We start from the raw sequence: 15,631 nt of genomic DNA on the forward strand, positions 1-15,631 counted from the left end.
AAAATATAATATTTCTATCTATAATAATAAAAAAATAAAATTAGAAAAGAAAAATTTTTAAAAATGTCCTTAGAAAAAGATAAGAAAACAAATGTTAACAAAAATTTCATTACGTTATATTAACGAACAAGAGGGGCACTCGATATGACTAGATACAGTATTGAACGTAATCCAAATTCGTTCAATGATTGGTCAACGAGTACGAAGAGACATCGTGCGTCTTCGACTATCTTCGATTCTCAACGTAGCGAGTGCATACAATGTATGAAACAGGATAGAGATAGAGCGCGCCCTTCGAGAGAAGTAAGTAATAATAATAATAATAGTGGTAATAGTATTAGTAGTAGGATAGTAGGCAGCACCAGTACTGGTACCACTACTAGAGCACCGGAGTACCAATAATAAGTAGAAAGGACATGAAAGCACAACTAGTAGAAGCAATAGTACCGGCAATGTTAGCGTGGCAGCAGCACTAGTATCAGCAGTAACACAGCCCTTTCTTCCCCCTTTCCCGCCCCAGTGGTAATCCGGAGCCCGAGTTATTGCGCCCCTCCTTGGCGAGGCTGAGACGCAGGGCGCTCGTCAGTCGACGTTCGTAAATGGCTACGTATCGATGTCGAGTGCCCGTACCGAGCTCGTGAATCGTCTTACGTGATGACGGCTCGTCACTGAAACTCGGACGGCGATGGGCACGCAAAAGCCGGTAGAATGGGCCAATTCGCTAATTGCGCGTTTCGAGGAACAGGTACACACACATACATACACTCGGTCGCACCCCCAATTTTTATTTTATTATTTTCTTTATTTCTTTCCTTACATCCTTTATTACCCTTTTTAGGTCTACCTCTGTCTCTGTCGCTTTTTACCTATCTTTCTATCTTCCTATCTTTTTATCTATCTATCTATTTGTCTCTTTTTAACTTGACACATATACGTATTTCATACGCACGCATACACGTAAAGCTGTTTTCTGCCTTCCGAACGGCAAGCCCATCTTCTTTCTCTTTTCCCAACCCTCTTCCGGTGTTCGACATTTCTCTCTCTCTCTCTCTCTCTCTCTTTTTCTCTCTCTCTCTCTCTCTCTCTTTCTCTTACATTCTCTTTTCGCATACATTTTATTCACTTTACTCGTTCTATTCATTAGATTCTTTCGACGAATTTATTTGCAAACGATAAAAAGAGACAAGAACGAACCCGACTTTGTTCGTAGAAAACAGCACGTATGCACTTTGACAATACGTACCTATAGATATATATATATATCAAAATCAACAAACATAAAAAAAAAACTCTAAAATAACACAAATAAATAAATGCAACAATTACACAAGGATAAGTTTCCAAAATATGCGACACGTATCTCTAAAAAAGAATAAAACAAAGAGAAAAAAAATAGAACATTTGTTTCTTTCAGTTTTCCTCTTTTTTTAATTCATCCGATTGGTCTCTCTATCTATTTTTCTCTCTCTCTCCCCCTCTCTCTTTTTCCCTCTTTCTCTTTTTCTCTTGCGTACACGCCTCTTTCTTTTAATCGCCTTGCTCTTTTCCTCCCTTTCTCTGTTTCTCTCCCTCCTCCCACCCATCTCAACCTACTGATTCTTCTTCTCTTTTTCTCTTAACACGCGGTTGCTTGCAGTCACGGAAGTGTCGGACGGTGAACGATCGCCGATGGATTGTGATTAACGAACGTTTTCAACCAACGGAATTGAACGGGATAAACGAATGAACGAAAGGGGCGGTTACTCTCCCTCTCTCTCTCTCTCTCTTTTCGATTCAGTAAATAATACGTTTGCCGAAACGTAGATATAGAGAAATATCAATTAATCTTTTTCTCGATAATTTTCATTAAAATTTCCCTTTAGTATGTAAAAAGATAAAAAAAAAAAGAAAAATGAGATGAAAGAGTAAAAATAAACGAACACGAACGAAACGAAAGGAGAAAACAAAAACAGGAAAAGAAAGAAAAAAAAAAACAGAGGCACTTGGTCGTGTCGTTCAATTCGCTCATTCATGGAAAGATGCTTCATCGCGCTCCCTTTCATCCCTCTTTCCTCCCCTTTCATGCTTTGACCTTCGCCCCCACCCCTTGCGCACACTCAACCCCTCTGTCTTCTTCCTCTTCCTCCTGCTCCTCCCCCCCTTCCTCTTCATCCAACGCGGGAGCTATTCAGTAAAGGTGTATATAGCCTGGCCCATCCCGTCCACTTTCAGCCCCTCCTTTTACTCACACAACGTTGTCCCCTTCGTGGTGCCGATGCATGAATGAAAATTGTATTCGCTCGGCGCACGATTCATATCACATCATCATCGACTGGAAAAAGATAATATCCTATGATTGTTACCACCTTTGTCATATTTATTTAATTTTGTATACCTTTTTAATACGATTTCTTTCATTTTGTAAAATGTTCTATTCCTTATCTTTCATCTCATAACTTTATTACTTTTATTTTTGCTATACTTTCCATTTAATTGTAAGACATATATAAGGTCTTAAAAAATAATAGTCGAACTCTTCGATTCAATAATTCTATACTCGTCTAATCTCGGTCAACGAGCACGAATAAATTTTTGTCTAAACACGTACGTTCGTTCGTTCGTCCGTTCGTTCCTTCCTTCCTTCTTTCCCTTTTAGAGACGAAATTGATTTGGTTTTATTCATACACCGAAATTCGAAGCATTTGAAATGATTAATTGTTTTGATTTGTTTGATTTCATTCATCTACAGCTGCCGTGCCGTACCGGCCCCCAAACTACCCATTCTCGGTTGAACGAAGAAAGAAACCAAAAATGTCTTATCAAAATTTCGCGATATCGTTTTTCTTTGGTAATATCCGGCCTTACGAAGATGCTACAACGCGTAAACGAAATGTCGCCTTCTATCGGAAATCCTCGTACCGATCAAGATCGTCAATGTTATGAATCTATCATTATAGTTTTGGATACATTAGAGAAATGTCTTGTTAATCAACCGAGAGATACTAAGAAATATGACGAGGCTATGAATGTAAAATTATTGCTTAGAGAGATATGCCAATTTATAGGTGAGCATAGTTCCTCCTTTTTTATTCTTTTATTTTATGCATTTACTATTAATATATCAACCATTCACATGCCAAAGCAATTAATTCTAATTTAAAAATATTTCCAAATTTTATTATCATAGTGCTTGATCGATATACTCAAATTTTTAATTTTAAAATAAATATCCTTAATAATTTTTGGCATAGTAACACTTAAATGGTTTTTATTTATGCTTAACAAATAACAAACGTATTTAGCTTTATAAATTGTTATTATTTTTTTCTTTTGCTGAGTTAATTGAATTTGGCAAATGACCGGTTTTTATGGAAATGTTGATATTAAATATCGTTACATGTTATTTTTGCAGACATACCAAATGATATCCTTCAAAATGGGCATCTTAAGAATTTGGCTAGCAAAGTACTTTTTGCCTTGAGCCTAAACTTTTTCACTGCTGTTTTTAATAGAATATCCGCAAGATTGCAAGAATTATCTAATTGTGGCGATGAAAATCCAGATTATAGTGACATTGAATTAATTCAGCATATCAACATTGATGTCTATAGATTAACTAAAATTTTAAATGGTAGTATAATATATATTTTTACTTTTTTAATTTTGTTTTAATATTAGATACGCTTTTATGATAATTTTAAATGTAAAATGGTATTGATTTTTGTTTTACTTAGAAACTATACAAAAATTTAAACAACTCAAGAAATCGGCTCACCTGGTTCTTATGAATTCATTGGAAAAAGCTATTTGGAATTGGATGGATACTTATCCGAGTGAATTTGCTGATATCCAAAAGAGACCTAATGAAGATTTAGCTAAAGCATGCGAAGAACTTTTTGATATTCTTGACGCATATGTCGATAATAAGAAAGGAAGAAATGCAGTTCTATGGCCATTGCAAATTATGTTGCTAGTATTATCGCCTAAAATATTGGAAGAGATTGTTAATGCAGATGCTGGAGTACCTATTTCACAAAAGCATGAAAAAAAAAAACAATTTATAACTAGTGTTAAACAAGGTTTGGGAATTCATGGCAGCTCCAGCAGACATTTGGTAGAAGCTGCAGCAGTGACGTGCGTTAAGCTCTGTAAGGCATCTACGTATACAAATAATTTCGATTCCAATAATGTCATTTTTAAATTAGTACAACAAGTTATGAAGGATCTAATAGCACTGTTGTTTAACCCCAACAAGCAATTCTCACGTGGTCAAAATTATATCGCTCAAGATGTTGATTTAATGATAGATTGTTTTGTAAGCTGCTTCCGTATTAATCCAAATAATAATAAAGTACTTACATTTGATTTTCCGTTGACATACCATTTCGTCTTGGTCAGCTCGTTATACAAGTAAGACTTTAAAATATATTCAAACAATATTTATTTATGTTGCACTATTATATTTTATCTATAAAAAAAAAAAAAAACATGAATTTTTAATTTATATTATATTTCAGAATCGTAACAGAACCAAGACTCCCATCGTGGCCTGAAATAGATAAGATATATTCACGAAGTACCGAACTTAGAAATAACTTTACCGATACATTGAACAAAGTAATGCAGAGCTATTCGCATACTCCATTACGAATGATACATAGCTTGACTCTTAAAGGCAAAGAACAAAGTAAATGTAAGGATAGAGGAGAAGAAGTTTTTAGTTACAGAAATCTACTTTTATGTATGGTACGACTTATTCACGCAGACCCCATGTTAATGTTAAATGTGAGTTTAATCAAATTTATATATAATAGAAATGGCCAATAAATCGATTGCGAAGCGATTGTTGATCGATCATAATCGACAGGAAACGATTTCAACACGCAAATGCAACTGATTGTTAATAATGATACATGAAAACTAATTGTCGTAGTTTGTTTTAGAATCTGTTAAATGTCGAGATTTTAAGTAAGCAAATTGCGCAACATATTTTTAAGAAAAATAGTCGATAATATATATAATGAAATTGGCCACTCCTGATATATTATTACACTGATATATGCTACTGATATATATTATATTAAATGTTTCTTAGAATCAAGGTAAAAATGGACACGAAATGCGAAGCTCAACATTAGAATTGATCAATGGTCTTGTTACTTTGGTTCATCAAACAACGATGCTAGATATAGCAACCGAAGCAATGGAAGCATTGTTAGTATTACATCATCCTGACAAGATCAAAGCATGGAATCCTGAAACTCCGATGGAGACTTTTTGGGACATCAGTTCTCAAGCACTCTCTTCGATATCTGACAAACTTATTCAACATCAAATTCTCAACTATACCAGTATATTGAAGTGGCTTAGAGAAATTTTAATTTGTCGAAACGAGTTTCTTTCACAAAATAAAGATTATGCTAACGTGGGTAGCCAGATTACTACGTGTAAGCAAGCGCACATTAAACTTGAGGTTTGTTTTGTATATTTACACAAGTATGTTCTTTTTATTATTTTTTTTTAAATAGTAAAATTATAGATTAAAAAAGTATGACATTTTTTCTTCTTATGCAGGTTGTCCTCTTTATGTATTTATGGAGCATTGATATGGAAGCTGTCTTGGTATCTATGTCATGTTTTGCATTATTGTGCAAAGAAGCTGAGATTCGTTGTGGTAGCGATGAAGTAACTGTGACGTGCCTACTTCCCAATTATCATTTATATATTGAATTAGCTCAAGCTTCTACTATATTAACCACTGGTGAGTTTCACACTCAATGTAATTCCAACATTGTGCACAATTAGTTGAACAAGAAGGATTAGATACAAATACCAGAAAAAGAAAGTTAATGAAATATTAAAGAACTTATGTTTATAACAGCCAGCGGGGATAGTAGAATAAATTATCATGAACATAATCATGGTAAGTTTGCATATGAAGTTGTATGTAAGTCATCTTAGAGGAATAAGATATATATATATAAATATATATATATACATTTTTTTACCATTATTTTTGTCTCTCACACACATTGTTATATTTTTTTTTATATTTATTATTTAACGAAATAAGGGATTGACTTAGTATTCATTTTTAGGACGAGCTGCTTTACAGAAGAGGATTATGGCCTTATTAAGAAAAATTGAACATTGTGTAAATGGTGTTCAACCTGTATGTATTTTTATTTACCTTTTATTTCATTTCTTTTTAGAAAATATTCAAACGCGATGATTTTTATTAATGATATTTTGTTATTTGTGTTTTATACAGGCATGGGAAGAAACATATAAAAACTGGGATGCAATGTTACGACAGTTATCTAATTATCCGAAAACGAAGACAGAAGATAGTCAGGTTGAATCGTTTCATCGTAGTACTGCAAAGAGAAGACCTTCTCATCAAAATTCGGAACACGAATTAGACGAACAAATAAACGAATGGGCAAATATGACAGGGTTTCTTTGTGCATTAGGAGGAGTCTGTTTACAAAAACGTTGTTCTAATAGACTACTTTCTGGATTACCTCCAAATCCTGAACCTAAAAAGGGCTCAGCTAAGCAGTTAGAAACGATAGCTTGTTTATCGAACGTCAATCAGGATATACAATATTGTTTAGTTACACAATTTGTGTTCAATCTTCTCAGATTATTAACATATAATAATGAAAAGTTTGGTGCACAAATACAAAAACATGTTCAGGAATTAGTTGGTCACGAAATGAGCCCTGCTTTATATCCAATACTATTCGACCAAATAAAAAGTATAGTAGAAAAATTCTTTGATCAAGGCAGAGTTATTGAGTTAGACGTTAATACGCAATTTATCGAACATACGATATTTATAATGAAGAACGTTTTGGATTCTAAAACTGATCAACCGTCGGAATATCTTGGAATGACTAGTATAGAAGGAATGACATTAGCAATTGTTAAATACGTTAGACATTTGGATATGTCGGTACATTCCATTCATATTAAGACCAAATTGTGTCAACTTGTAGAAGCAATGATGAAGCGACGCGATGATTTAGCATTTCGACAAGAAATGAAATTTCGAAATAAATTAGTGGACTACCTGACCGATTGGTTAATGAATGGTACCCACCAAATAACTCCACCCAGTGGTGCGGATGTTACGATTATTGCAAGGTATGTTATAATACTATTATAAAATATAAATTTTGAAATATTGATATTAATATAAAATTGAGATATTAATCATTCAAATAAAATTATGAAAATATAGTATAGATCTTATTTTTTTTACTTTAGTTTATACTCTAGGGATCTAGATCAAGCATGTATGGAAGCAGTAGGAGCATTATTACGTGGACTTCCTCTTCAACCAGAAGAATCCGATCGTGGTAATCCTATGGAAGCAAAGTCACAATTATTTCTTAAATATTTTTCACTTTTCATGAATTTGTTAAATGGATGTAATGATGGAACTGCTGACGAAAAAGATGTAGTGTCACAACAATCGCAGTTAACTATTGGCAAATTGTCTACGTTACGTAATGCTACGATCCAAGCAATGAGCAATCTTCTCAGTGCAAATATCGACAGCGGTTTGAGGCATTCTATAAGTAAATAGAATTCTACTAAATATATAACATTTGCAATATTATACATTTATTTTATTTTTTTAATTTCAATTTTTAAATCTTTAGGTTTAGGCTACAATTCAGATCTTCAAACACGAGCAGCTTTTATGGAAGTATTGACAAAAATTCTACAACAAGGGACTGAATTTGATACTCTTGCTGAAACAGTATTGGCCGATAGATTTGAACAATTAGTTCAGTTAGTTACAATGATTAGCGATAAAGGAGAATTACCTATCGCAATGGCATTAGCTAATGTAGTAACAACGAATCAGATGGATGAGTTGGCACGCGTTTTCGTTACTCTGTTTGATGCTAAACATTTACTATCACCATTGTTATGGAATATGTTTTATCGAGAAGTTGAAGTTTCTGATTGTATGCAAACCCTTTTTCGTGGCAACAGCCTTGGTAGTAAAATTATGGCATTTTGTTTCAAGATTTATGGCGCTAGCTATTTACAAAGTTTATTAGAACCTTTGATTAGGCCTCTGCTTGATGACTGTAATACTGGATTTGAAGTTGATAGTGCAAGAATAGATGCGAATGAAGATATAGAACAAAATGGACGTAATTTAATTGCATTGACAGAAAAAGTATTTGATGCCATAGTATCCTCTGCTGACAGGTAGAATATTAATTTTTCTTACGAATAATTTAATATATTACATTACAGATATTTTAATATTAACATTTTTCTTTTTTCAAGCTTTCCTCCACAATTACGCTCGATGTGTCACTGTTTATATCAAGTACTCAGTAAAAGATTTCCTCAGAGTCCACAAAATAACATTGGTGCTGTTGGAACAGTAATATTCTTACGTTTCATTAATCCAGCTATAGTTTCACCTCAAGAAATGGGAATAGTAAATAAACCAGTACCACCACAAATAAAACGTGGCCTCATGCTGATGTCAAAAATATTACAAAATATAGCTAATCACGTTGAATTTAGTAAAGAACAACATATGCAACCTTTTAATGATTTTCTACGAGCACATTTTGAAATAGGCAGAAGATTTTTCATACAAATAGCATCGGACTGTGAAACTGTTGATCAGACAAGTCATCCTATGTCCTTCGTATCTGATGCTAACGTTTTAGCTTTGCATAGACTGTTGTGGAATCATCAAGAACGAATTGGTGACTATCTCAGTAGCAGTCGGGACCACAAAGCTGTAGGTAGAAGACCTTTTGACAAAATGGCTACGTTATTGGCATACCTTGGTCCTCCAGAACATAAACCGGTTGATTCTCAGTGAGTAGAAATATTTATTATATATTTATCAATTAGTTTTATATACATATATTTATTCAATTTTCTTTAATTTTACTTTTTCAATAGCTTATTATTTTCATCTTATGCCCGATGGTCAAGTATTGATATGTCGTCGACTAATTTTGAAGAAATTATGAAGAAACATAACATGCATGAATTGGATGAGTTTAAGAGCATCAAAAGTTTGAATATTTTTTATCAAGCAGGAACAAGCAAGCAAGGCTATCCAGTATTTTATTATATTGCAAGACGTTACAAGTATGTACTTTTAATTATATGATTTATCTTGATATTTTATGTTATGACACTAAGAATCGTTTTTTTTATAGGATTGGAGAAACTAATGGTGATTTATTGATATATCACGTGATTCTTACTTTAAAACCATTCTGTCATTCACCATTTGAATTAGTTGTTGATTTTACTCACACATGTTCTGATAATAAATTTAGAACAGAATTCTTACAAAAATGGTTTTATGTACTACCTACAGTCGCCTATGAAAATATTCATGCTACATACATTTATAATTGTAATAGTTGGGTACGAGAATATACAAAATATCATGATAGAATCCTGGCACCTTTGAAGGGGAATCGTAAAGTAGTTTTCATTGATGGACCTGGTCGTTTAAATGACGTCATCGACATAGAGCATCAAAAATTACCTGGTGCAACTTTATCTCTTGACGAAGATTTGAAGGTTTTTACCGGTGCTTTGAAGTTATCTCATAAAGATACTAAAGTTTCTATAAAAGTTGGACCAACTGCTATACAAATTACCTCTGCCGAGAAATGTAAAGTATTGTCACATTCCGTTCTCTTAAATGATGTTTATTATGCATCAGAAATAGAAGTAGTTTCATTGGTAGATGACAATCAGTTTACCCTTACTATCTCCAATGAACCTGGTCCATTATCCTTTATTCACAATGACTGTGAAAGCATTGTGCAAGCTATAATTCACATAAGAAATAGATGGGAATTATCACAACCAGATTCTATGTCAGTTCATCCTAAAATTCGACCTAAGGATGTGCCTGGTACATTACTAAATATGGCTCTATTAAATCTTGGCAGTTCTGATCCTAATTTACGAACAGCTGCATATAATCAATTGTGTGCGTTAACAGCAACGTTTGATTTAAAAATTGAAGGTCAATTATTGGAAACCTCTGGCTTATGCATACCATCGAATAATACAATTTTTATTAAACATCTTAGCGAGACTCTAGCTACAAATGATCCTCATTTAACTCTAGAGTTTTTGGAGGAATGCATTCAAGGATTTCGAATGTCCACCATCGAATTGAAACATTTATGTTTAGAATATATGACACCGTGGTTGAATAATTTAGTCAAGTTTTACAAACCGAACGACGAAGGTGGAAAACGTCAGAAACAAGTATCGCAGATAATAGAAACATTGATTATTTTAACGATCAAAGAGGTAGAAATGTATCCAAGTATTCAAGCTAAAATCTGGAGCACTATTGGAAGATTACCTGAATTAATAGACACAGTTCTTGATAATTTTATTCAATGCAGCGTTGGAAATGAATTAGGTTCGCCGAGAGTTGAAATAATAGCAGATACGGCTGTAGCTCTTGCTTCTGGAAATGTTCAATTGGTAGCGAAAAAAGTAATTGGAAGAATATGCGGAGTGGTGGATAAAACTTGCACCTCGCCAACGTCTTCTCTCGAGCAACACAAAATGTGGCACAGCATAGCTATTCTTGCTCGTTATTTATTAATGCTATCATTTAATAATTGTTTAGATGTGGGTAAAAATTTGCCATATCTTTTTCACACAGTTACTTTTTTAGTATGTTGTGGAACTCTTAGTATGCGAGCCTCTACGCATGGTTTAGTTATTAATAGTATACACTCTCTATGTACCTGCAGTTCACCACAGTTTTCTGAAGATACGCACAGAATATTGAGAATGAGTCTGGATGAATTTTCTTTACCTAAATTTTATCTACTATTTGGTATTAGCAAAGTAAAGTCTGCGGCTGTAACAGCATTTAGAACTACTAATCGACATTGTAATGAGAAACGTTATGAAAACGAAAGAAACGTTAGTGGAACATCAGACAAAGAAAGATTATCTTTAACAAATTTGGAAGTAATTACTGACGCTCTTCTTGAAATTATGGAAGCTTGTATGAGAGATATTCCCAATTGCGATTGGCTTAAAACTTGGACATCTTTGGCTAAGAGATTTGCATTTTGCTTTAATCCTGCTCTACAACCACGTGCTTTGATTGTTTTTGGTTGTATCAGTAAAAGTATTAATGATCAGGACATGAAACAATTGTTAAAGATATTAGTAACAGCTTTGGAAAGGTTTAATGATATCACACTTTTAGAAGCAATTGTGATGTGTCTTACACGCTTACAACCACTTCTCAGGCCTGTAAGTATTATGTCATAAATAGTATTATTATTGTTTTGTTATATAATGACTTAAATAATTTATTTTCTATGCTTCTTTTATATAGGAATCACCAATACACAGGTATTTATTCTGGGTGGCAACATCTGTTCTTCAATTGGACGAAGCATTTTTATATGCACCTGGTTTGGCTCTTCTCGAACAAAATTTACATACTCTTGATTCTCAGGGTACTTTTGATGATAAGGTTTGAAATATTAATTATTTATTTATCAATTTAAGCTATTCATTTTTTAATATTTTGTTCATTAAATTTGCAAGACTTTAGAACAAGTAATGATGTCAACGCGTGAACCACTGGAAGGACATTTCAAACAATTGGACAATGCAGTAGGATTATCATTTAAATCTAACTTTCATTTTGCATTAGTTGGACACCTTTTGAAAGGATATAGACATCCCACTCTGACAACGGTTACAAGGACAGCTAGGGTATTAACTATGCTGTTAGCTATTGTAGCAAAACCCTACAGAAGAGATAAGTTTGAAGTATCGCCAGAAAGTGTGGCTTATTTAGCTGGTATGTTATCTACGATTTCTATGGAGAGGAAACAAAAAAGAAAGAACCTTCTTAATTATTCGCTATATAATTATTTCTTTTTTATATAGCTTTAGTATCCGTATCGGAGGAAGTTAGAAGTCGATGTCATATTAGACATTCCCTTAATAAAAATACTGCAGAATTTGGTAGTACGGATTTTCTTGATACTTCTGTATCTCATGTTACAGTAAGAAATATATTTATACATTTTAAACTTTCTTATAATATATAACTGTATTCTAATCTTTAAACTATTCCTAGGATGTGCCTGGTAACACTAGCAACCCAACTAATAGAAGACAAAAATCTTGGGATCTTCTTGATCAATCTGCACTAACACAAGCGAAGCAGCAAAAACAATATTCTGCTCATCAGGTATACACATAATTTCAATTTATTTATTAAAGCTTTCTATCACTTAAATGTCATACAAAAACCAACTGTTGTTTTGCCATCATTCAAAAGTATCGTATTATGTAATTGTATTAATATATCACACCAATATCAGTTTTATTTATCCCTTATGTTATAAATGATATACACAATCGTTTAATTCCCTCTAAAGTATTTCTCTGGCATACATAACAAATTATAATCATCGTGTGTGATAATAAGTTGCGTTGTTTATGAGATTGTATATTTGCATGCGTTTAATTAAAAATGTAATAGAGAAAGATCAGGCGGCATCGATGTTACACCACAATATTTTTAATGTATTTATTTTTTGTAATATTTTTTCTGCAATGTTTACATAAATGCCAGAAATTGTCTATGGTCCAACAACGATCGCGATTGTTCCGATGTACCACCCACAATGTGTTTGGTGTTCCTTGATTTATCTTTGTTTATTCTCTCATTGTGTGTACCCGTGCCTGCCTATGTCCGGATTGCATAATACACCATGCAACTTATTACTAACGCGTGTCGCACTTCATCGAACGATGCGTCAAAATCAACGATGCACGTCTCACTAACAAGACTGGCCGAATTTTATTTAAAACGCAGCGATCATTCTCTGTACCAACTGCAAAGGAAGCCAAGCCGACTGATGATTCAGAACCAAAGGTACTTTTATCAATATATATAACTATACATTCTTCTTTGATAATAAATATTTATACATTAATATCAATTATAATAGAATATTGTTATATGTTATTTATTATTATATATAATAGAATAAGATTATGTTATTTATAATATATTGTGTTGTATATAATAATATATGTACATATAAAAAAATATTATCTTTTTAAAAGAATCGTAGTGCTAGGGTGAGCGTGAGTAATGAAAATAACGTCTTGCTTGATCCTGAACTATTAACGGATTTTCCTACACAAATCTTGGTTTTGACCGTTTTGGCAACTTTGGTCAAATATTCGACGGATGAAAATGAAACGCGAATTCTCTACGAGTACCTGGCTGAAGCATCGGTGGTCTTTTCTAAAGTTTTTCCTGTCATGTAAGATATAATATTCGTTATAATAATATATGGCAATAATACATCAGAATTAAAAATAATAATTACTATATTTTTTCTAGACACAATCTACTCGATGCAAAAATTAATACTATATTGTCTTCCTGTCATGATCAAGCCATTTTAAACACTGTACAAGCAATCATACAAAACATGATTGCTTGCGAGGATACCAGTCAACAACAGCTTCATTATTTACAAAGTTATGGTTTTGGTGGATTATGGAGATTTGCTGGACCATATTCGAACGTAAATAAATGTATATAAATATATATATTTGTATGTATATTTTATTGGAAATGACTAACATAATATTTGATCATTTTTAGTGCAATCGTACGGCAGAGAGTGCAGAGCTGTTTGTCAAATGTTTGGAAGCAATGGTTAAATCATGTCCACCGGTTGAAGAAAATGATCTTGCGAATAGCAATGAAGCATCAGGTCAAAAAATGAAGCGTATTGTAAGCGATGGGCACAATACAGATAATATATCCAAATCCAAATCTATTAATTATGGAAGTGATCGTATGAATGTACGTACTTCCTCAGAGGATACTGATGATTTATGTGGAACTTCTTATATGCGCAGAGAGTAAGAAAAGTTTTAATATTATTTTTTCATTATTTTTACTAAGTTCTAAACATACAGTACTATATATGTATATATATATATTGTTAAATATATACAAATAATTTTAGTCATAGTATAGAAAGTAAAAAAGGCATTTCCACGGATTCGATGAGTCAAGCAGAAAGTAGTAGTAACGGTGGTATACCTTCCTAACGATTAGTACGTCAGTATTGTAAAAAACATGGAAAAATACAAAGGAAAGGTCAATGCGTTCGAAATGTAAAAAGCCGGAATAGGTAAATTTAATACAAATATATATCAATATAAATGTAATGAAACAAAAGTAAAGTATTGAACAAAAGTATTGATATAGATTAAATTTTCCTACAACATTCTCTGTAAATCTGTAAAAAGTATAATAAAATAATTTAAAAAAAAAAGAAAATTAAGCAAACAAAAAACACATAAAGGCCTATTATCAAGTAAAAATAATTCTTAATTATTAAAACCTTTTTGTTTTAATTTTGTATCTTACACCAATTTAATGTAAATGGTTCTTATAATATATATTTAAATTTTATACTAGAGATATATTATGTAACAACAATGAAATTAAATAAAGAATTGTATTTCTAGTAGATTTATGAAGAATATTATAGAAAATTTAAATCTTTGCCAATACTTTTGTTCGATACTGTATGTATATGAATTATAAAATCTATTTAATTTAATTAGAAGTCTAATGATGTTTTTATATATTATTATGAAGGTATTTGGCTCCAACATACCGCAGTAATATCTCCAGTCATTTTAATCCAATGCCGTCCACCTCACGCTAATGAGCCTACAGGAACGGTGCCAACAAGCAACCACCCAACCAACCCTATTGGTAGCTCTCCATTTATTTTCATTAGTAATATATATACTACACACACACACACATTTATTTGCGTACCCTTGAATTATTTTTATTTGATTAATTTAAATTAATCATCAACAAATATACAGTTAATGTTAACAGTCTTATTGTAAATAATATTCATCAAACGTTATAAGGCTGTGCGCTAATAATGAACTAATGCCTAATATTATTATGAATGAATTGCGATAATTGAAATTTCTTAATTAGCTTGACACGCGTATAAACACATACACACACACAGAAAAAAAAATATATATACATGCATATATGCATATTTATACATTACTATCGATTATTATTCACATTAGTTTCTTATCAATTAGAACTATATTAAATTTGTTTATTTGTTTTTTCTTTTTCAATTGATTTTTTTTTTGTTATAATTTCTAATCAAGAAAAAACTATCAATCATACACAAAGTTATTATAAAATTAATATATATAACAATGGTTTATATCCTCGTACAGTATATGACGAGTTTTAAACGAGCAAAAGGAAGTTCTGGACCAGTGTCGTTCTTGGTATTCAAAATACTTTTTGTCTCAAAGCGTTCAAAGCCTGAGGATGAATATCTTTAGAGTCCTTAAGTGAAAACACCAATTATTCTATTGTCTAATATTTATTAAAGTACAAAACGAGACCACGTGTTATTTACCCGCAGTTTGAAAACGAACGGGACATTTTAGAGTAATAGAAAATAATTAAAAAAAAAAGGAACGATAGTCAGACCGAAGAAAATTTAGGATTTATCCTATTGATCGTTTAACGCAACGATGATTATGGGATTATACATACGAA

At 32.3% G+C, this 15,631-nt stretch overlaps 1 protein-coding gene across 5 annotated transcripts; it reads left to right on the forward strand.

Moving 5' to 3' along the window:
- Window positions 1-348: 348 nt before the first annotated feature.
- LOC106791894 (neurofibromin) lies at window positions 349-15,546 on the forward strand. Of its 5 annotated transcripts, none has more exons than XM_014757892.1 (25): window positions 351-745; window positions 2,729-3,044; window positions 3,392-3,610; window positions 3,714-4,389; window positions 4,497-4,764; window positions 5,075-5,452; window positions 5,554-5,740; window positions 5,861-5,902; window positions 6,078-6,151; window positions 6,251-7,128; window positions 7,252-7,565; window positions 7,650-8,211; window positions 8,293-8,841; window positions 8,929-9,120; window positions 9,192-11,280; window positions 11,366-11,506; window positions 11,581-11,839; window positions 11,929-12,047; window positions 12,122-12,235; window positions 12,839-12,925; window positions 13,120-13,322; window positions 13,403-13,599; window positions 13,670-13,932; window positions 14,040-14,207; window positions 14,681-15,546. In XM_014757892.1, exons 1-23 carry the CDS (start codon window positions 686-688, stop codon window positions 13,726-13,728), a joined length of 7,983 nt encoding a protein of 2,660 aa, XP_014613378.1. In that variant the 5' UTR covers window positions 351-685; the 3' UTR covers window positions 13,729-13,932; window positions 14,040-14,207; window positions 14,681-15,546. The 5 variants fall into 5 exon arrangements, with proteins under 5 accessions (XP_014613379.1, XP_014613378.1, XP_014613377.1 ...); XM_014757891.1 differs by having other exon boundaries at window positions 353-745; window positions 12,866-12,925; window positions 13,403-13,589; XM_014757890.1 differs by having other exon boundaries at window positions 353-745; window positions 7,264-7,565; window positions 13,403-13,589.
- The last annotated feature ends 85 nt before the right edge of the window (window positions 15,547-15,631 follow it).

The sequence above is a fragment of the Polistes canadensis genome, unplaced genomic scaffold (assembly GCF_001313835.1).
Source record: "Polistes canadensis isolate GaletaPanama2010 unplaced genomic scaffold, ASM131383v1 scaffold_350, whole genome shotgun sequence".
NCBI lineage: Eukaryota > Metazoa > Arthropoda > Insecta > Hymenoptera > Vespidae > Polistes > Polistes canadensis.

Bases quoted from the DNA above. Each gene is read 5' to 3' on its own strand.
- LOC106791894 (XM_014757889.1), top strand. From the start codon at position 686: ATGGGCACGCAAAAGCCGGTAGAATGGGCCAATTCGCTAATTGCGCGT. The intron at 746-2,728 runs GTACACACACAT...ATTCATCTACAG, and splicing joins TTGCGCGTTTCGAGGAACAG to CTGCCGTGCCGTACCGGCCC. The intron at 11,840-11,928 runs GTATGTTATCTA...TTTTTTATATAG, and splicing joins AAGTGTGGCTTATTTAGCTG to CTTTAGTATCCGTATCGGAG.